Source organism: Callithrix jacchus, chromosome 7 (genome assembly GCF_049354715.1).
Source record: "Callithrix jacchus isolate 240 chromosome 7, calJac240_pri, whole genome shotgun sequence".
Lineage (NCBI taxonomy): Eukaryota > Metazoa > Chordata > Mammalia > Primates > Cebidae > Callithrix > Callithrix jacchus.
The window spans coordinates 67,587,542-67,609,880 of NC_133508.1; the positions used below are offsets into that span (position 1 = coordinate 67,587,542).

The following is a 22,339-nucleotide window of genomic DNA, read 5'->3' on the forward strand; positions in this document are numbered from 1 at the left end:
GTGCACTCCGGCCTGAACAACAGAGTAAGACCCTGTCTGGCAATAAAATAAAATAAAATAAAAAATTGCTGAGTTGGTTCAGAGAGTATGAAGCTAATCAACATCTCCAAATGCTCAGGCAACAAGCTCATCACATTTCAAGACTGCTTGGCTGAGTTGTATCTTCATCTACTTCAGACCAGCCTCTTCTACAAAACAGTCAGGATTAGGACTGTCTGCTAAAATGAGCTGGAGACAGGACACTCATTCTTGTGGGTGAAAAACTCAGTCCTCACCACTGACTTGCCTTTCAAATAAGCAAGCGAGTAGATCACCTACTACTACAGGATCTCACTAGGCCAAAGGCTTCCACCTCAACATAGCTGCTAAGGTTTCCATCTTTCAAGTTTATTCTAGGGTTTCTGAAACTGCAGTTACCAACCCGTTTGTGGGCAATGAAATCAATATAGTGATCTGTGACCAGCTTTTGGTTTTAAATAGAACAGAATAGAAGTATCAGAGTTGATTATGGGCAATAATGTTTCAGTAATATGTGTGCATGGCACCTTTACATAGAAATTCAATAATAAAAATTTACTTTGTACTCTGGGTGACCATCAAAAATGTCCGAAAGCAGGCACAGTGGCTCATACCTGTAACCCAGCATGTTGGAGGGCTGAGGCAGAAGGATTGCTTGAGGCCAGGAGTTCAAGACTAGCCTAGGCAACACAGCAAGATCCTGTCTCTACAAAAATAAAAATAGGGCCAGGTGTGGTGGCTCACGCCTATAATCCCAGCACTTTGGGAGGCCAAAGCGGGCGGATCGCTTGAAGTCAGGAGTTTGAGACCAGCCTGACCAATATGGTGAAACCCTGTCTCTACTAAAAATACAAAAATTAGCCAGGTGTCATGGTGGGCACTTGTAATCCCAGGTGCTTGGGAGACTGAGGCAGGAGAATCACTTGAACCCAGGAGGCGGAGGTTGCAGTGAGCAGAGATCACACCATTGCACTCCAGCCTGGGTAAGAGTGAGACCCTGTCTCAAAAAATAAATAATAAATGTCTGAAAGCCACTGATTTATTTTTTTGTTTACTTCCATTTATCTATTTTCAAGTTAATTCACTTCTGTCATCTCTAATCCACTATTAAAATCATACAGTAAATTTTATTTCAGATGTCATATTTTTCTTTTCTAAAATTTCTATTTTTTAAAAAAATAAATTTATTTGAGGCCAGGCACAGTGGCTCACACCTGTAATCTCAGCACTTTGGGAGACGGTCAGATAACAAGGTCAGGAGTTCAAGACCAGCCTGGCCAACATGGTAAAACCCCATCTTTACTGAAAATACAAAAAATTAGCCAGGTGTGGTGGTACACGCCTATAATCCCAGCTACTTGGGAGGCTGAGGCAAGAGAACTATTTGAACCCAGGAGGGGCGTTTGCAGTGAGCCGAGACTGCACCCAGGTTGGAGTGCACTGGCACAATCTCGGCTCACTGCAACCTCCACCTCCCAGGTTCAAGTGATTCTCCTGCCTTAGCCTCCCAAGCACCTAAGATTACAGACGCCTGCCACAACACCTGAGTATTTTTAAACAGCTGCTGTATAATCGTTCTCTACTAATCTCAGTAACTGGGTTATTTTAGAACTATTCATTGATTTTTATTTCTTTTTTCTTGAGTATAGGTCACATTTTTCTGTTATCCAGATAGACACTGCAAATAATAGGCTATAGAAACTCAGAATTCTGTTATGTTCCACCAAAGAGAAGTGTCCCCCACTCCCCTTACAGTGCAGTTAACTTGGTTATAGTCAAACTACAAACTCCTCTCACACAGTAAGCAGCAGCTGAAATCTCAGTTCAACTCTTTTAGCCTTAGGTGGAAATGTGGTTCAGGGGTCAGCCAGATTTTGGGGAACGTTAAAAGTGGGCCTCCCCCAAGCCCCTGCTACCTCTCTCTCTTTCTAGGATTTCTCTTTGTCGTGGCTGCCCTGAGGACTGCCTATTCCAGCTTTAGCTGCCCAGCATGGAGAAAACTGGGAAGTGGCCACAAGGCTAATGGCCATCAGAAATAAGAAATTTCCCCAGTGCAATTCTCTTCTTCTAAAATACCTTCCTCCCGGATATCTATCTGCCCTTAGCTAACTCTCTAGTATCTTCAGGTAGTTCTTGTATTTTCATCCCCAGTTTATACATGTTATCAATGGAAGGACTGGGCCCACAGTAGCTCCTCAGTTATTAATTGTAATTGTTGTAGCTGGGCATGGTGGTACGCACCTATTGTCTCAGCTACTTAGGAGGCTGAGGTGGGAGGACTGCTTGAGCCCAGGAATCCTAGGCTGCAGTGAGCTAGGGCTGTGCCACTGTACTCTAGCCAGAGTGACAGAGACTGTCTCTTAATAGAAAAATTAAAAAATTTATTTCTGAATTTGTTGTAATATTAATTAATGCTTAGGTTAAATTTAAGGGTGAGAAATTAAGTACTGTGAACAAAAATGTAAACAGGAGACTGACCTGAGGAAGAGAATCCAAGAGATTCTGACCTCCCTCAGTCCAGGCAACGGGTCACAAGGACCTCCCAAGAACAGAACTATGTAAGATCTTAAGAGATAACCCTGATATGGTCAGGCTATGGAGACACTGGATCTACAGGTACTTCCACTTCTTTTCTCTATTTTTCCAGGCTGTGACACATTATAAGATTTCACAAATTTAAAATAAACAAGGCCAGGTACTGGTGGCTCATTCCTGTAATCCCATCATTCTGGAAGGCCAACATCAGAGGATTAAGTTCAGAAATTCAAGACCAACCTGACCAATACAGCGAAACCCTCACTATACAAAAATACAAAAGCAGCTGGGCGTGGTGGTGTGTGCCGGCAGTCCCAGCTACCTGAGAGCCTGAGGTGGGAGGATTGCGTATTCCTGGGAAGTGGAGGTTGCAGTGAGCCAAGATTGCACCACTGCACTCAAGCCTGGGCAACAGAGCATGACCCTGTCTCAATAAAATAAAAAATGAATAAATTAAAAACCTTAAGGTTGTATGAGTCCTGTCCTGCCTTGCAATTTATTCTAAAAACAAGGAAAGAATATCTTCCAAAAATAAAAAGTAGTATGTTATGTGGGCAGTAGGACATACAGTATCTTCTCAGAAGACCATACCACAATCCCCATGGAAGGGCCATCAATTCCATCTCTAACCTCTGCTACTTATAAGTGACACAAGACACCTTTGTGAATAACCACTGCATTTCACTCTTGAGCTTGAACAATATGAAGACTGGAGAAGAGATACTAGGGCCTATACATAAATATACAGATGGTAAACTGCCTTTCAGGTGCCAAAAAGGGAAACTGGGCAAACAACATTTCACAATTCCAATCAAACAATAAAAAATAAAATAAAATCAATTCATCAAAGTGTAATACTCACATTCTTTAGTTATGTATTCCCCAGATTTCAAAGTGGCTGACCCTAACAGAGTAAGAAGCCCACTCAGGGATGGATTTCTTAGAGTTTCTACTTTGTAACAGAACTATTTGACTTTTTAAGCTACATATACTTTGAGGAAAAAAAAAATTAAAAAAACAAGAGAATTATAGTTCAATACTAGGAATCCTCTCTTCTGGGAAACAGTCCTTGTAACTCAGAGCACAGACCTTGCAAATTTGTGCTGACTCAATACAAGTACATTGCCTCGGATTTCTGCTACAATTTTGCTTTTATCCTCTGGACGACCGTGCTCCAATACGTGTTGGATTACATAATTTCCATATTGATCCTGTTTGAGAAACAGTAAGAGACATAAAATGTATACAAAAGCTAGTTCTGTGGGTTACTTAAGTCCTTATATCTAATTAACACCTATCTTTCTTTTAGCACCATAATGGCTTATATGAAGACTAATGAACACACAACAATTTTTTAAACAGGTAGTAACATTTTTCTCTATTATTACAAAACAGGAATGTATTATTACTAGACAACAAAATATACATATTCATTTTTAAAAGGGGAGGGAGTGTTATGGGAATAAATATTCATTTTTCTCAAACACATTACAACTGGTTTACTGCACCGATTATAACAGAAAAACTGGAAATATCTGTGTTCAACAAAAAAAACGAGGAAATAGCTAATTATTTAATTAGTGGTATAAGCAGAGCTACCACTAAAAACAAGAAATCAACCAATCAACTTATTTCATTTAACAATTATGAAACAGAGACCCAGAGGGATTAACTGTCTACCTAAGGTGACGCCATGAGTGCATGACACATTTCTGGAAGCTAGATCTCCTGACTCCAGGGCTCAATTCACTAACCACATTCATAAAACACAAACCAAGCTGCTCTGAATGAAAATACAACCAAAAGATTTAAGGGTATTTCAAACACTTTAACCTCATCTGGAGCCTACGCTAACAAAACACACAAACTCTGGCCCTGGATGAGCCCACAGGTGTTTGTGTTCCTCTACTGCCAACTATACTACCTGTACAAGTTGTTCTGTGTGCTGGTGAAGCTCCTCTAAAATAGGGAGTGTCTGGTCAGGGAGACAGTGTTCCAGGATTCTCTGAATCACTCGGCAGCCATAAGGATGTGTGGACAAGGCGAACACCTGGGGAGACAAACGAAAATGAGAAGCAAAAATGATAGTCATCACCTTCAATGCTTCAGTATTGTTTATATGTCTGTATTATCCCACTGATCTTCACAAATGGATTTAATGGCATTTTAGTTCTCTCTACATATAATAAGGTATGTGTATGTGTAAATAAACCCACTGATTATCTATTTCAGCAATTCATAGATGTGCATAAATTTAGAGCTGAAAAGGACTTTTCCTAGCTGCCAAGAAAGAAACATATGACTAGTCAAAGTCATGAAAACACAGTTAAGAGTGTCGGCCGGGCGCAGTGGCTCATGCCTGTAATCCCAGCACTCTGGGAGGCCAAGGCAGGTGGGTCATGAGGTTGTGATCAAGACCATCCTGGCCAACATGGTAAAACCCTGTCTCTACTAAAAAAAATACAAAAATCAGCTGGGCATGGTGGTACACGCCTGTGGTCCCAGCTACTCGGGAGGCTGAGGCAGGAGAATCGCTTGAACCAGGGAGTCGGAGGTTGCTTTAAGCCGAGATTGCGCCACTGCACTCCAGCCTGGTGACAGAATGAAACTCCATCTCAAAAAAAAAAAGAGTGAAGCAGGTCAACTGACAGCCTCTCCAAAAGACAGCATTAAAAACAGAAAGGGGAAGGACTGGGACCAAATCCTGAATGCTTTCACACGACCAGAATAACCACAATGCAATGTTCTGATTTAACTGTGGTGTTTTTCAGCAATAAGATCCTTTTGCTGGGTTTAGAGCAACAGGAAAGCACACCACCGTTGATTCTGCTCTTCCGTGCTGAATGGCATACACTTCAGAACTGTAATCAAGAACAATAATAAGAGCAATAATAGTAGCTAACACTTACTGGGGGCTTGCTAAGTCATCACACTAAGTCATCACACCCAGTGCTTATGTATGATTTTGTTTTGTTTGGGAGACAGGGTCTCACTCTATCACCCAGGCTGGAGTGCAATGGTGATCACAGCTCACTGCTGCCTTGAGCTCTTGCACTCGAGTCATCCTCCTGCCTCACATTCCCAAACTGTTGGGAGCACAAGCACTCACCACCACATCTGGCTGCTTTTAAAAAAAAATTGTGTAGAGATGGAAATTCACTATGTTGCCCAGGCTGCTCCTGCACTCCTGGCCTTAAGTAATAATCCTCCCACCTTGGCATCCCAGAGTGCTTGGATTACAGGTGAGAGCCACTGTGCCTGCCCTTATGTGTGACTTTATACATGTAGCTTTATGTTTATAACTGTAAACACAAATAGTAAACTGTATGATTTTGCTTGAGTTTAGCTTTATAAAAAATGCTACACTTGTAGTCTGGAGCAACTTGATTAATTTCACTCAACATTATGATTCCCATTTCATCTATAATACTGTGAGTTTCTGTAGTTTATTCTACATGATATACAGGAAGAAATTAGCTAAGTATATGAGATTTTGTTTTTTTCCTTTGAGATGGAGCTTCGCTCTCGTTGCCCAGGCTGGAGTGCAATGGCACCATCTCAGCTCACTGCAACCTCCACCTCCCTGGTTCAAGCAATTCTCCTGCCTCAGCCTCCCAAGTAGCTGGGATTACAGATGCCCACCACCATGCCCAGCTTTTTGTATTTCCGGTAGAGTCAGAGTTTCACCATGTTGGCCAGGCAGGTCTCAAACTCCTGACCTCAGGTGATCCACCTGCCTTGGCCTCTGAAAGTGCTGGGATTACAGGGGTGAGCGACCACACCCAGCTGAGTATATGACATTTTAAAAAAATGCAATCCCCTGCTCATGGTCATCTGGGTTGCTCCAGTCTTTTAAGAGAATAATGGTGTTTTAAACATGACCTATTTAGTATACATGTACAGATATTTCAACAGGATCACAGAAACTATAAAGGTTGAAATTTGGAAGACAATGCTAAATTATTTTCCAAAAGGGTTGTGTCAGTATCTATTCCCACCAGTGTACCTAACTCCTGCCAGCACATAGCAACTGATGAGTAAAAAATGGTCTATCAATTGTGGCTTAATTTTGTATTTTCCTTGTTCCTAATGGAACTGAGTACTTTTTCACGTCTACTGGCAATTTGTGTTTCTTCTATGAAATGTCAGTTTGTGTTCTGGGCCCACTTTTACATCGTGTTGTATTGTTTGCCTTCATTACAGAGAGGTTCTTTATACACTCTAGTTACCAATTCTTTGACAGTTGCATCTTGAAAATATTCTCAATACCTTTTTTGTTGTATACTTCCACAAACGTAACATCTTAATGTTACAGTAAACAGATCTACCCTTTTTTATTAAGTCAGAAACTCCCCATAACCACGTGGGTTGCTGTCAGTAATTTACCGTCACGGTCACTGAGCAAACAGCAAAACCCAAAGATTACTACATCTCTTATCAATCTACACTTAGCAGTACATACAGTGATACCTGAATATCTATGTGCTTTTTCTCATTTTTCCCCCTTCCTAAAGAAAGGACAATCTCACACACCCAAAAGAGGGTGAGTTTTACTGTTCTGTCCCACCCACCTTAGGAGACTATAAGGACTTTGTGTTTTAGGGGGGAAAAAAATTAACAACTACAGCCAATTCAGAGGCAATTCTGGAAAAACAAAGGTATTTACATATAAAAGTAACAATTTTACTTGGAAGCTGAAGCTAAGAAGAGATTTTTGACATATGAAAAAACAGGAGAAACTAGAAGTTATTTCTGATTATGCAGCCATTTAACACAACTCAAACCAACCTGGTCTTCATCCCCCTCCAGAAAAATTTAAGCAAGAAGCATCTTGTTATTTTAAAGATATACTCACATATGACCTACAACATTAGTTCTGTAAATTACCTGAATTTTAAATTAAATTTAAAACCAAAGCATTGAAATATCAGAATAAATCGTACTTAACCAAGAGAAATAATTTATTCTTCAAATATGAGATTTCATCTTAACAATTCTTACGACAGTGTTTCATACCAACGTGAGCAGACATCTGCATTAATGATGCAAAGAAGGCCTAGAGACACTGAAGGGAAGAGACTTGCAGCACACAGGTACTTGATAGTACTGCTACTGTCAAGTACTACAGGATTGCTGTTTACTGCAGTCTAAAGTACATTCGGGCTGGGCATAGTGGCTCATGCCTATAATCCTAGCAACTTCAGGAGCCTGAGGCAGCTGGATCACTTGAGTGTAGAAAATCAAGACCATCCTAGACAACGTGGTGAGACCCCCATCTCTACAAAAAATTTAAAAATGAGCCAGGTGTGGTAGTATATGCTTGTAGTTCCAGCTACTTGTGAGGTTGAGATGGAAGGATTGCTTGAACCTGGCAGTTCAAGGCTGTAGTGAGCTGTGATGGCACCACTGCACTCCAGCCTAGGCAACAGGGTGGGACCCAGTCTCAATGTACTTTATTTATTTATTTTTTTTAAGTACATTGAGAACATGCCACAAATTCTATTCTGTTTTCTACTCACAAAGGAAATCAATTTGTTTCCATTATTTCTCTCCTGAGTCACTTACCTGTCCCTTAAATGCATCGATGATAAATTGCAAAGACTGGGGCTGTACACATTCAATGCATTTCTGAACAACATGATTGCCATTCTGATCTTTCACACACTTCAAGACATGGCCATCTAGTTCCCGAACCATCTCATTCTATTGGAGACAAAGAAAGAAAGCACCACCAGAATCACAGCAAGCAAACAAGTGGACAAAGAATGTTCTCGTCACCAAACATGAAAGCACTGAACAGAGAATCTGTGATGATGAAAGTAGGATAGCACTGTGAAACAATGACAACAGGGAAACAAACGAGGACTTGAGTCTTTTCATGTGATAGCAAATTTACAGTAAAATTTCCAACAACAATTTACTGTAAAATAACCGGTAACCAAAAAGATCTCATACCTGTAAAAACAAACAAACAAAAACCTCTTAGAGTCCCCCCCACCCCCACCCCAGCTCTGTCACCCAGGCTGGAGTGCAGTGGCACGATCTCGGCTCATTGCAACTTCCGTCTCCCGGGCTCAAGCAATTCTCCTGTCTCAGCCTCCTGAGTAGCTGGGATTACAGCTGCGCACCAGAATGTCCAGCTAATTTTTGTATTTTTAGTAGAGACAGCGTTTCACCATGTTGTTGAGGGTGGTCTCGAACGTCAGTCCTGACCTCAGGAGATCCGCCCTCCTTGGCCTCCCAAAGTGCTGAGATTACAGGAGGGAGCCACCGCACCCAGCCACCTCTTAGATCTTAAAAAGAAAAAGAGTGGAAATTTTCAAATGCACAGGAGCCTGTATCAGGAACAGATACTCCTTAACTTACTGAAGAATTATATTCCAATAAACCTGTTCTAAGTTGAAAATAGCATTAACTAAAAAATGCATTTAAATATATCTAATTTACAGAACATCATAGCTAAGCCTAGGCCATGTCAGAAGTGCTCAGAACACTTACGGTAGCCTACAGTTGGACAAAATTATCTAGCACAGAGCCTATTTTATAATTGGAAAAAAAAATTATAGGCCAGGCACCCTGTAATCCCAGCACTTTGGGAGGCCAGGGCAGGCAAATCACAAGGTCAGGAGTTCAAGATCAGCCTTACCAACATGGTGAAACCCCATCTCTACTAAAAATACCAAAGTTAGCTGGCTGTGGCACGCGCCTGTAATCCCAGCTACTCAAGAGGCTGAGGTGGGAGGATCACCTGAGCCCAGGAGTTCCAGACTACAGTGAGCTATGATGGCACCACAGACAGAGCAACACCCTGTCTCTAAAATTAAAACAAAACTAAAGCAAACTAAAGAATTTCACACACTTTCACATGTTACAGTTCATCATGTTTTTATCATCACAACCCTGTAAAGTATTTATGGTAATGGTACTAATTAATCTAGAGTTTACCCCTGATTAGGCACACCTCTAAGTGTGTGACATGTTTTTTTTGTTTGTTTGTTTGTTTTTTTGAGACTGAGTTTCGCTCCTGTTACCCAGGCTGGAGCTCAATGGCACGATCTCGGCTCACCACAACCTCCGCCTCCTGGGTTCAGGCAATTCTCCTGCCTCAGCCTCCTGAGTAGCTGGGATTACAGGCATGTGCCACCATGCCCAGCTAATTTTTTGTATTTTTAGTAGAGACGGGGTTTCACCAAGTTGACCAGGATGGTCTCAATCTCTTGACCTCGTGATCCACCTGCCTCAGCCTCCCAAAGTGCTGGGATTACAGGCTTGAGCCACCGCATGTTTTAACTGAATTTTCCTAACAATCTTATGGAGTGGGCACCACTATAGATAGAGAAACCAAGGAAAAGACAAATTGAAAGACTTACAAAACTACAGACCTAGATTCCCAAAATTCAAACCCAAGCAATCTGGCTGAACTATATGATAAACCACCGTGTCAGTACACCGAACTGTCAACAATATATTATCCTGAACACCCCACCTCTACTGGCATGTAAAAGAAACTGAGACAGAGAGCGTTTAAGTCACATATTTCAAACTATGGATACAAAGTGACAGAATTAGAATCCTAGCCTGAAGCTGTTACTCAGGCATCTATGATCTTACTACTAGGCCATAGTGACTGCAGAGTCAGCAGGAATGGTTCTCTTGGTTAATTAATGAAAAGTGTCAAAACAGAGGAAGCAGACGAAATGGGCAGGACCTGAGTATATGAGTAGGAAATGGGTGATGGTGAAAGGATATCCAGAAAGAGAGACCACTGGGATTTCAATTGGAGCCCTTCCCCCACACTCACTGCCCCAGGTCTCAGGTATCTTGAAATTAAATGCCGGCACCATGGCTATACCTGATACCTCCTGCACAATTTCTCTGCTGTCTCCAATTTCTGTATATTGGCTAAACTGTGCTGCCAGTGGATTTATGTTGGAAGACTGCAAGTCACGTCAAAATAGTGATGTTAACGAATGCAATGTCTTAAATCCCGGAAATGGTGAGTACCTCAAAGCAAGTAAGATATCACATAATTAAATAAAGATTACAATGGCAGGGGCTAAGAAGCAAAAGGTAACAGACACAGTGATAAGGGAATAATAATTACTTTTCTTTTTGAAACAGGGTCTCTCAGGATCTGTCACCCAGGCTGGAGTGCAGTGGTACAATCATGACTCACTGCACCCTCAACCACCCAGGCCCAAGCAATCCTCCTGCCTCAGCACCCCCACGTAGCTGAGACTATAGGAGTGCACCACCATGCCCCCCCCAAGCTGGTCTCAAACTCCTGGGCCCTGGAGATCTACCCACCTTGGCCTCCCAAAAGTGCTAGGATTGCAGGCATGTGCCACTCTGCTGGGCCCAGAAGAGAATAATTTACTCTGGAAATATAATTATGGGAATGATAGAAAATGAAGCTTATTCAAAAATAAAGTCAAGGAACACTTATAAGCAAAATGAAGGAGAGATGGCTTCCCTGGATATTTTTGTGATCCAGTTAATTTTACCTAAAATGACGAACTTGCATCTAGAAAAGAAGAAATAATCCATGGCAGGAAGCATAAGTCAGGCCCAAAACAAGACACCACAGAGAAACATGACCAGAAAAAGTATGTGCAGAAATATAACACAGAAAAGAACAAAAGCTGGGTATGGTGTCTCACATCTGTAATCCCAGCACTTTGGGAGGCCAAGATGGGAGGATCGATTGAGCCCAAGGGTTCAAGATCAGCCTGGGCAACATGATGAAGCCCCAGCTCTACCAAAAACACACACATTAACCAGGTGACGTGGAGCATGCTTGTAGTTCCAACTACTTGGGAGGCTAAGATGGGAGGACCATTTGAGCTCAGGAGGTTGAGGCTGCAGCAAGGCGTAAATGTGCCACTGCACTTTAGCCTGAATGACGGTGAGATCTGTCTCAAAAAAGAAAGAAAAACAAGAAAATTAAAGAGAAAGAATTCAACTATCCATGAAAATTCAAGAAAAATTAAAATTGGCAATGATTTAAACATTATAAGAGCTTCACACTTGCTTCTAATTACTTATACTTTCTTATTAACGCTATTATCTCTAGTACTAAACACTGAATAAACGAACTCCAGAACTGCTCTATCTCCAACATTCTCTCTCTCCCTTCACCAGCATCTTGACACATAACTATGAAACTTACCGCTTTAAAAACTTTGGACATCTTGCCTTTAACTGTCATTGCCAATACCAGTGCAGTGGTTTGGATTGGTTTGGTTTGACTCAGAGGTGGTGGGTGTCTTGTCTGGCTCAGAACTTGAGTCCATAACAAAGATTCTCATTACCGAACTTTGTTCTCAGTGAGGGCAAGTGGGTCATCATTGCCAGACAATGGCCAACCAGCCCCTCAATTGAGAAGGGCTGAGTGAGCTCAGAGCCCAAAAGCTGAAGGCTCTGATGAAAAGCACAGAGGCTGGAGGCACCGCCGAGCACAAACACAACTGTAGCACACCCTGTCGGTGGGTCTGTTCTGCTTCCTGGGCCCCGGAGTGTGTGCAGTGCTCACTGGACCCATGCGGTGACTTTGTCGAGAAGCTGTGGGCCTCTTCAGGTGATTTCTCTTGTCAGTTCCCCACTCACGGAACCTAAGTGTTCTCATTTCTGTTCCTTTTCCCCGTCTAACTCTTCTTTAGCCTTGCCTTCTCCTGCAAAGCCGGCCCTCGGGGACTCTGGGGAGGGTGAGAGGCCCTTCTCCCATCCTCACCACTGCTCACCACCATTGCTCTTCCCCACCAGACTGCACTCTGTGGGCAGGAATCAGGCCTTAGTCATCTCTGTGCTGATGAAGTCTGGCACAGAGTGGGCTTCAGGTCAATGTGCCAGGCTACGCACTGCACTGGGTAGGCTCTTGTTCAACAGATGGTGGTTAGATGAAAGAACAGGAGAGAAGGAGTAATAAAATATGGAAGGTGGGTTGGAGGAAAGTTTGACTTGTTGGAGACAATGATGGCTTAACAGCATTTTACCTGCTTTCATTCATGGAAGAAAAAAAAAAAAACCCACCTATAAAACTGAACCTATTAATAAGGCTAAGTTCTAGCCAATTGGAAGAGTATTGGATACCACAGGTTTTAACACAAGACACTTGATCTATAATGAATTTTAATTATTTGCACAGTTCATGCTTGCCATGCACAAAAAGGCAGCCATAAGCACCAAAGCAAAACCATTAAAAAAAACTGAAAATTGACAGATTTACAGGGTTCACTACATGTACCATGGAGAAACATCAAACACCAAGAGAAAAGTTAAAGGGGAAACTTACAATTACCTGCTGGTCTGAAGGAATAAACTCAAGAGCTTTCTGGATAACACGGCAGCCATACATCTGTAGTGCCAATGACAGGACATGGCCTCGAATCCGTTCTGCCAAAGCCAGCTTCTGTTCAAGGCTGCCAAACTAGACATAATGTGTGGGTGAACACTATTACTTAAGTAGAAGGAAATAAACCAGGGAAAGCAAAGCATTCATTATTGTGCATCAACCACCAGCATAACCTCTTTTAGCCCTGATACCCATGATTAACTAAACCTTATATTTAAAGAGCCATTGTTTCTTCAAGCCAGTAGTTCTCAGCCTCTAATTATGAGTAACCCTTTGTAATGTTAAAAAAGTTTCTCGAATACCCAACGATAGTAGTTTCACTACAAATATCTACTAAGCAAACACGTAATTCGTCAAAGCTGCCATTAATTCATACTATTAAATTAATCCAGCCAGGCATGGTGGCTCACACCTGTAATCCCAGCACTTTGGGAGGCCGAGGAGGGCAGATCACCCAAGGTCAGGAATTCAAGACCAGCCTGGCCAACATAGCAAAACCCCATTTCTACTAAAAATACAAAAAATTAGCTGGCATGGTGGTGTGCTCCTGTAATCCCAGCTACTCAGGAGGCTGAGATTGAAGAATTGCTTGAACCCAGGAGGCGGAGGTTGCAGTGAGCAGAGATCGTACCACTGGACTCCAGCCTGCGCAATAGAGGGAGACTCTGTCTCCCTAAAAAAAAAAGATTCTATACTCTGTTACTCCCTAAAAAAAAAAGATTCTATACTCTGTTACTACCAAAGCACACATGGACATACTGTTTTGAAGTAGTATTCTACATCATTACAAGAATTGAATTTTTTTCTATTTACACAAGGGAACAAAATTGGGAGGGGAAAAATTAGTAAAATCAAGAGGTAAGGCTACACAATTTTTAAATTCTGCTTATAATAATTTTCCACCCTTGGCTTTCTATTTTCATTTGAGTCACATAACATGAGATTGGAGGAGACTTTATGAATTATCAGCCCATCCAACTCTTCATTCTCCCAAGGGGGACTAAGATCCAGAGAAGTGCTCAAGCTTGGTCCAAATCACATGGCTATCATCCACTGCACAATTTGCCACCCCAAGCTGCATCAGCCTCCAGAACTAGAGAGCTCTGTATTTTTATATATGTGACAAAATGGCAGTACCAAGACATTCTAAAATCAAAAATATAAAAGTCATGTTTAGATTGGTTTCTGGAGAATTCAGGGTGAAAAAATGTTAAGTTTTCATGAAAAAACTTGGGAAGGTAAAACATGAGCACGTCATTTTTTTTATCTTCATATAAATCAAGCAGAATTAGATATTAAGACATTTACAAATTTGTTTTGTGGTAGGTAATGTGTAGAATTCCAGCATTTTCCTCCTCATCTCAAAGTTTTATGCCATTCTGCATCTATACCTTAGGGTCGCCAATACCAGATAATTAGGACTACAATGGTAAGCAAAAAAAAAAAAAATCCCTGCCTTTCTGAAATTTTACTAGAGGAAAAAGACATTAACCTAACAATCTCATTATCTGTGATAAAAAGAGTGAACATTATTCAGACTAACAGAAGCAAAATAAGGTAGCAAGGCCAAATGATTAGCCAAGCAGCAAGTCTTTCACAATGATTGTGAGCCTAGCTGATAATGAAATATACTGGAGTTGGTGTCCAAAGACAATTCTCTAAGAACCTTAGAAAAATTTGTTTTTGGCAATATGTTATTGTGATCCTGCTAAAACTACTTTACAGGGATTATTTCTTCCATAAGGGACATGCTTTGTGAAACTACTGTAACAATCTGAAATAACATGCTAGGTCCTAAATGAGGACACAGTTTTCAAAACACATTTCCAAAACAGGCATTACCTGTTTGGGTATTTAAACCATACAGAATAGATAGACTGCTGCTAATGAACTGGAAAAACACTAAAAAGCTCTTTAAAAAGACCACATACCCTTCATTCTGAGAACTAGAATGGGACTGCTATTCTTAAAAAGGCTAATGAAAATCAAAATGCTCTGCAGATTCTCTTAAGTCAAAGGATACAAAGAACAAAGCCTTACTTCAAAGAACTTCTGAATGACATAATTTCCAAACACATCCACCATGAGTTGGTAAGCAGCCTGGAGGATTTCATTGAAGACAAGCTGGCGCTCAGCTGGTGTGGCACGCTCCAATTTCAGCTGAATGAATCTGAAGTATAAAGTAAAAAGGGCAATCACAGCACTGAAAAAAGACCTGGGGGTATGGCAGGGTACCTTGGTTTACAGACTGCATCAGTTCTGAAACGTATGTGATGAGCACGTGTGCACACACATGCACACAATCAACTGAACTTTATTTAGATGAATCACTTGAACTTCCTTGAAGAATTTTTAAATAGAGAAGAAGGCCCTAACTTAACTGAGCTTTGAAAATCATATTTAAATGTTGGTACATTTCATTCCAATAGGGTATATGTACTAAATCTTATTTATGGGCAAGGTGGGAGGGAAGATGAAAAGGAGGGTGCAGGAAGAGAAGCAGGGTGGAAGGAGGCAGAACACAACAAGTACCCTACTTAACTTTTTCCTTTAGAAACCAGCCTCACATCAATGAACTCAAAGCTTACAGTCCTTACTATATTCTTTAACTAATTTTTGTATAAAACAGTATTCATTATCTTCTGAAACAGTAACAGTTTGCCCTTTTCTAGTCTAGGTGATTAGTATCAGGAAAATCATGTTGCCTTTGAATGTAGCCTATAGAATCCAAATATGAGAAATTTTGGCCCAGTAGCAAGCTGGCAGAACGTAAGGAGGAGGTTAAATTCTGTAGAAACTGTTTCACTGGACACAGAAAAAGAAACAGAAACAGAAATGGGAAAGAAGAATAGGTGTTGTCACGATAATTATGCTCTTTCCCCAGGACCAGGTTCGCTTTCTGTGAAGCCCACTGCAGCAGCCCAACAGGAAGGGGTAACCCGAACCAACTTCTGTCTTCTATAATAATTTCTTCACTCGTCTCCACAGACTGTCACTTCTACAGAGTGGAACAACAATGAAAGGTGGTAGAGCTGTCTTTCTCCTAAGCATCCTAGATCAAACTTGTATTTGAATAGCATCTCTTTGAGAGCAAAATATTCTTCATAATGCTTAAAGTAGCCAAAGTGTATGTATGTCTTTGTGTTCATGTTTCTTAAATCCCTATAAAATAATGTGATGCACATTAAAAATTACTATATGGCAATTTATTTTAGTAGATACCTATCTGAGGCAAGACAGTTAAGGCATTAAGACTTCGGGTACCTAAGTGCCAAAGCCAAATACTCACCTGGACCCGTGCTGGTCTTGGGAAAATTCCATTATATGCCCAGCAATCTCCCGCAGTTGTAAATTGGGGTACCGGTTGTTTCGAAAATCTTCCAAAAGTCTGCTCCTGCCAGAAGGCATGACATCAGACATTCCATATCGCAAACGAGAGGAAGAGAAAAGAGTGCTGCTCGGGCTGAAGAGGCTGGAGGCGCTGCTTGCACTGCGGTACTTGGCTTCAGCACCTGGAGCAGCAGAGATGTATCTTCCACTGCCGTTTGTGAGTCCTCCTGTTGGTTACAGAACAGGAGAACTTAAGACCATTCTTAAGAAACTTCATTCAAGAGAGGTAAAAAGCATTCCCACACATGAAAGCCTGCATCATCTCTGATTTCTTCAATGCTGTTGGCTGTTGTTTTTGTGTTAAGACAATTCTATTAGTGTCATGACTTTCATAGGTCAACTCAACAACCTGGAAGGAAACTTTTACACAAAGATTGAGAGGGGAATGCTTTTACCATTGACAGCAGACTGCTGGTTAAGACTGGAGCAAGAGTTAGCATGGCCCTTAGTAAATAAAATGAGGAGCAAACGTGCCTACCAGGTGAACCTAGCACCTGAGCACCAGCAATAAAAACTCAGACTTGAGTGGTCTTCCATTATGAGATCTGTAGCGATTCCTTTCATTCTTGAATAACCCCATTTCCATCAGAAAAACACTCTAAAAAATCAGGCATCCAGATTAGTCTGTTTTAAACAGGGGACCCCACGAAAAAGCTTACTTTGAAGGAATGATTTTGCCACTAAATAGTAGTGCAAAAATCATTAAGATATTCCAGGCCATGGATGAGACATAATGAGTAGAAAACAGGAGATACCTTAAAAATGAACTTTTGAGTTCATCATTACAAATGGACAGCTCTTAACAATTTCTATTGTGACATAGCCTGAAATGACTGTAGTTTCAACAACCTTCATGCCACTGATACTGCTGTTTTGACAGGTGACAAGAGAATAATAACTGTGAATCCCCAGACAGATAAAATAGACATATGACCAAAAGGTGTATCATAACATATAGCAGGCCAGGTGCACTGGCTAATGTCTGTGACCCCAATACTTTGGGAGGTCGAAGAAGGAGGATAGTTTAAGTCTAACAGTTTGAAATCAGTCTGGGCAACAGAGAGAGACCCCATCTCTAAAAAAAATAAAATAAAAAATTAGCTGGGTGTGGTGATGCACACCCGTAGTCCTAAGTTCTTGGGATATTGAGATAGGGAGATCACCTGAACCCAGGAGGTCGAGGCTGCAGTAAGCCATGACCGTGCCATTCCACTCCAGCCTGGGCAACAGAGCAAGACCTTGTCTCCACCCGCCTCCTGCCCAACCCCCCGCCCCAAAAAAAGGTATAGCAGCATAATAAATTATAAGTATTTTAGGCCAAGCACAATGGCTCACACCTATAATCCCAGCACTTTGGGAGGCCGAGGAGGGTTGATCACCTGAGGTTGGGAGTTTGAGACCAGCCTGACCAACATGGAGAAACCCCATCTCCACTAAAAATACAAACTTAGCCAGACATGATGGCACATGCCTGTAATCCCAGCTACTCGGGAGACTGAGGCAGGAGAATCACTTGAACCCAGGAGGTGGAGGTTGCAGTAAGCCGAGATCGCACCATTGCACTCCCGCCTGGGCAACAAAAGTGAAATTCTATCTCAAAAATAAATAAATTATGAGTATTTTAGAATAACAGTCTTTTTTTAAAATTTTGATTGCACTAGAAAAAGATGTCAAGCCTTTTGGGGTTCCCCCCCCACCTCCTTTAAACAAAAAGGCCAAAGTAGGTAAGAAGCATGACATAAACCACAAAAAATTTAGATGAATAATAATTAAAAATCCATGAGATTTCACAGAATTCCAGGGAATCCATGAGATTTCACAGAACCCAGCTTTGAAAGTCTGGGTCTCAATCGAAGTAATGAAACCAAAAGAAAATGGCTCAATGTTAAAATATGCAAAATATTCACTGAGTATTTGTCCTAAGCCCACTTCTCTGCTAGAAGTTTTTCATATACACTTTCTATGGAATTCTTACTGGCATTTTGGAAAAGGAGTTTGTAACTCCCATTAATATGACAGAAAATTAAGCCCAGAGAGATGAAATGTTCACCCAAAGATATAAAACCCAAAATTGTCATGGCCAGAATTCAGAACAGGGCTCTTGACTCCAGGGTCAGGGCCCTTTCAAGGGTGAAATTCATGTTCAGACTCAGTTTCATCAAGTTTTCTTGTTCTACAGAACATTCTTGTCAAATTCCACAGTATTTCTGAATTCAAATGAAAAGTGATTTTTTTTTTAAGGAAAGGAAGAAAGAAGATTAATATGAAAAGAAAACAGCAGTCATAATTCTGTCCTACCCATCTGAGACTGGGGAGAAATGGGCAGAGGTAGTAACAGGGTAGTTTGGCAGGCATGGGCAAAGTGTGGCAATAGCGACAAATGTGCCAAAGAAGAAGGAATGGGGCGAACACACAATGTTTTGAAAATAATTTAAAGGAATTTTAAGAACCTGGTCACTGACCAAAATGGAAGGTAAGTTATAAAGAAGCCAAGTCCTTGGTGACAATGTTTAATGATGAGACAAACCAACCCTGAACACTGCCCTACCACTGTACTTCCAGTTACATAAGCCAATAAATGTACTTAGTTGTCTAAGCCACTCTTTGTTGGATGTTCTGTTATTATGGGCAAAAACATAATGACTAATCCACACAAAGGACTAGACTGAGTAACAGTCAGGCTTAATTTTGCCTGCAAAAATGTTTAATACATTATCATGAAGTTTTGATTTTTGCCTCTCATCTCCTTAGATGTCAAACAAGTATAACTACAAAGACATTCACGCACACACACATACACACAGTTTTTAGTACTAAGAAATACAGAAATCTCTGAAAAGAAATTTCCCCAGGTTCTAAATTATACATGGCAAACTGACAGTTCATGGACATATTTTGTATGAACCAAGCAGTACTTCTTTCAACATTAAATCTGTGCTTAAATTTTTGCTCTGAATTGTAGTTCTCTGGTTTTTGGGAAAAAAATGTGTGACAAATAGTAAATATTTTACCATCAGCAAGTATTTGTTGATTGAATCTCATTTAGATGGTGAATGTGCACAAATGTGCTTTCCAGTTCTCAAGTCTCAATACCAACATGTACATGCACCCAAACCATTACAGCTCTGGGGGTTTGGGTGCAACACTCTGGGAGTGTTTAAATTTGCAACCGTTTTTAAAAAAACATTTCTCATAAGGCTTCGAAGAGACAGTGGTGGATTTCATAGGGGTGTGTCCTATGACAACTTTCCACAGACAGTAAGGGCTTAAATGTTAATAAATGCTTTGGTTATTTTGCGTAATTGTATAAAAGTGATTTTTGCCAGTGGTCATCTAATATGTCATGCCCTTGCTACATGAAATCTTCTCATTTATTTGCTTTTTGTACTCACAGTTCTAATAGATGCCTAATGGACAAAGCCCTGCCTTCCCTCTTTTAAAGAAAAATTCCTACGGTTCCCAATATCTAGTTCTGTGTTTAACCAGAGGCAACAGTGTTCATCAAAATGTTTTAAAAATAAGTTCTCTCCAATTCATTTTCTGACACTACACCAAGGTTGCCCTAAATTAAATAAGCAAATACTGATTATTTTTAGTGCATGATTAATAAGGAGTCCAAAATACGTTAATTGTCACAGGTTGGTTTTACAGTTGATAGTCTCCTTCAGAGAAGCAAGTGAGAACCACAAAATAATCACTTCAGTTCAGAATGGGGAAATACCTAAAGGTATACATGACTTCAGGTTACTGACCAGTAACTTAGAAACTTTTCAGTTCAAGCAAGGAGAGAGAAAGGTATTTTGTGTTTGAGCTGTGCTTTTCCTAAAAAGCACATGCAACCCTGAAGATAAAGAATAGAAAGAATACATTTTAAGAAGACAAGAATTCTATCATGATGATAATAAAACGAAATGCTTTTTAGTTTAGAACTAAATTTCAGTTATAAATGCTTTCATTCGTTTGCCCTGGACAGATTATGAACCCTTGAGCTCATTTTACTATTACATATTTCAATTCTGAAGTAATGAACAACCACAACATTTTTCTTCCAGGGCAAATGAGAAGCCTGCGTGTTGTCAACCATTCATTCAACAAAAAATGACTGCTACCTCTTGATGTTTAAGAGTTTTTACATAACAGAGCCTGGGGATTGTGCAGAAAACTATAAACATGGAGAAGCATTCTAAGAAATAAGCAGTGAGAAAGTGGGAAGTAGGATGAAGAGATCTTTGGGTAGACAGAGCACAAAGCCATTACAATCAGTCTTTGGGGGCACTCATACCCACCTCCCTTACTTTTTTTCTCTTTGAGATGGGAAGTAGAATTTACTAGAGATGGATGTTTCAGTTACAGATGAGAGTTTAAGGTTTTCTATGTAACCTACATATAAGCTTTGTTGTTAAGAAAATTCATATTAACTATGATTAATAATTATGAAAATAATACTGTTAAACTGAGTAACAGCAACACATAATTAAGTCAAAATAAATATTTGAAACATCCGTCTTATTCGGGGTCACGAGGTATTTTATATGTAAACATTCATTCACAGGTATATATGCATGTATAGGGAAGATGGGAGAGGAAGATTGAGAGAGATTTCACTTATTGAAATAGTAAATTTTATGCTAACAATATATTTTATGCTAACAAATTTGGCAGCTTGGATGTCCATTATCAAAACTGACTCAAGAAGAAATAAAAAATCTGAACCCGTAAGACCTGTAAGATATAAAGCATTGGAGTAAGTAAAAATCTTATTGCAAATAAATGCCCAGGCTAAGACTGGCTTGCCTGGCCAAGTTTATCAAATGTTTAAAGAAATAATGCTAATACTCCACAAACTCTTCCAGAAAGCAGAGGGGGATGGTACACTTCAAAGCTCATGCTATGAGGTCAATATCACCCTGATACCAAGCCATAAAAAATACCTCACAAGAAAGAAAAACACACATCCTTCATTAAAACAGATTCAAAACTCCTCAACAAAAATACAAACACACCAAATTCAACATGACCAAAATAATATGTTTATCTGGAATGCAGGGTTGGATTAATATCTGAATATCAATTAACGTAACATACCACATTCACAGAATACAGGATAAAGGCCACATGATCATCAGTTAATGCAGAGAAAACACTTAACAAAAACTAAAACCCATTTGCAACAAAAACTCTCAACAAACTTAGGCTAGAAAGAAATTTTCTCAATCTAATAAGGGACATCTACTAAAAACCAACTGTAATTATACTTAATGGTAAAAGACAAATGCTTTACCCCCGCAAGATCAGGAACAAAGGAAGGGTGTGTGCTCTTATTTCGTCCATTTAACACAGTTCAGGTTGAGTATCCTTTATCCAAAATACTTGGGGCCAGAAGTGTTTCAGATTTCCAAGTCTTTGTATTATATTTATCAGCTGAGCATCCTAATCTGAAAATCCAAAATCCTAAATACTCCAACGTGCATTTCCTTTGAGTTTTGTTGACGCTCAAAAAAGTTTTGGGTTTTGCAGCATTTCAGATTTTGGATTTGGGATTCTCAACCTGTACTGGAGGTTCTACACAGTGCAATCAGACAAGAAAAAGAAATAAAAGTTATCTGGATTGGAAAATGGCTTTGATTCTCAGATCTTATATGTTGAAAATTTTAGAGAATCCACCCAAAAACCATTAGAACTACTAATAAACTACGGCGAAGCCACAGGATATAAGATCAATATACAAAAATCAATTGTATTTCTGTGAGCAAGCAACAGTCAATCAAAAGATAAACCAGAACAAAATTCTATCTGTAATAGCATGAAAAATATATGCAATTAGAAATAAATTTAACAGAAGCAGTACAAGACCTGCACACCAAAAATTACAAAGGAAAATGGTGCTAGAACAACTAGAAATGCATGTGCAAAAAGATGAGCCCTGACCTGACATCAAAATTTAAGTGGATCACAGACTTAGAGATAAAACAATAAAATGTTTAGAGCAAAACACATGAGCAAATCTTCCAAGAGTTTCAGTTAGGCAAAGATTTCTTCAATACC

At 40.2% G+C, this 22,339-nt stretch overlaps 1 protein-coding gene and 1 non-coding gene across 51 annotated transcripts in view; both read right to left on the bottom strand.

Moving 5' to 3' along the window:
* PUM1 (pumilio RNA binding family member 1) overlaps positions 1-22,339 on the bottom strand; it is a 138,529-nt gene that overhangs the window by 6,224 nt on the left and 109,966 nt on the right. For 26 of the 50 annotated variants that reach the window (XM_078331012.1, XM_078331018.1, XM_017974501.4 and 23 more), the window contains 6 exons: positions 16,194-16,461; positions 14,945-15,074; positions 12,845-12,979; positions 8,119-8,256; positions 4,478-4,603; positions 3,643-3,764 (listed from right to left, as the gene is read on the bottom strand). In XM_078331012.1, the coding sequence (XP_078187138.1) occupies positions 3,643-3,764; positions 4,478-4,603; positions 8,119-8,256; positions 12,845-12,979; positions 14,945-15,074; positions 16,194-16,461 (919 nt within the window). The remainder of the gene's footprint in view (positions 1-3,642; positions 3,765-4,477; positions 4,604-8,118; positions 8,257-12,844; positions 12,980-14,944; positions 15,075-16,193; positions 16,462-22,339) is intronic. The other 24 variants (XM_078331014.1, XM_078331020.1, XM_078331003.1 and 21 more) reach the window with 1 other exon arrangement.
* On the bottom strand, positions 11,824-11,908 carry LOC118143460 (small nucleolar RNA SNORD103/SNORD85). The gene has a single exon (XR_004727672.1). It is a non-coding gene; the product is annotated as a small nucleolar RNA SNORD103/SNORD85 (small nucleolar RNA).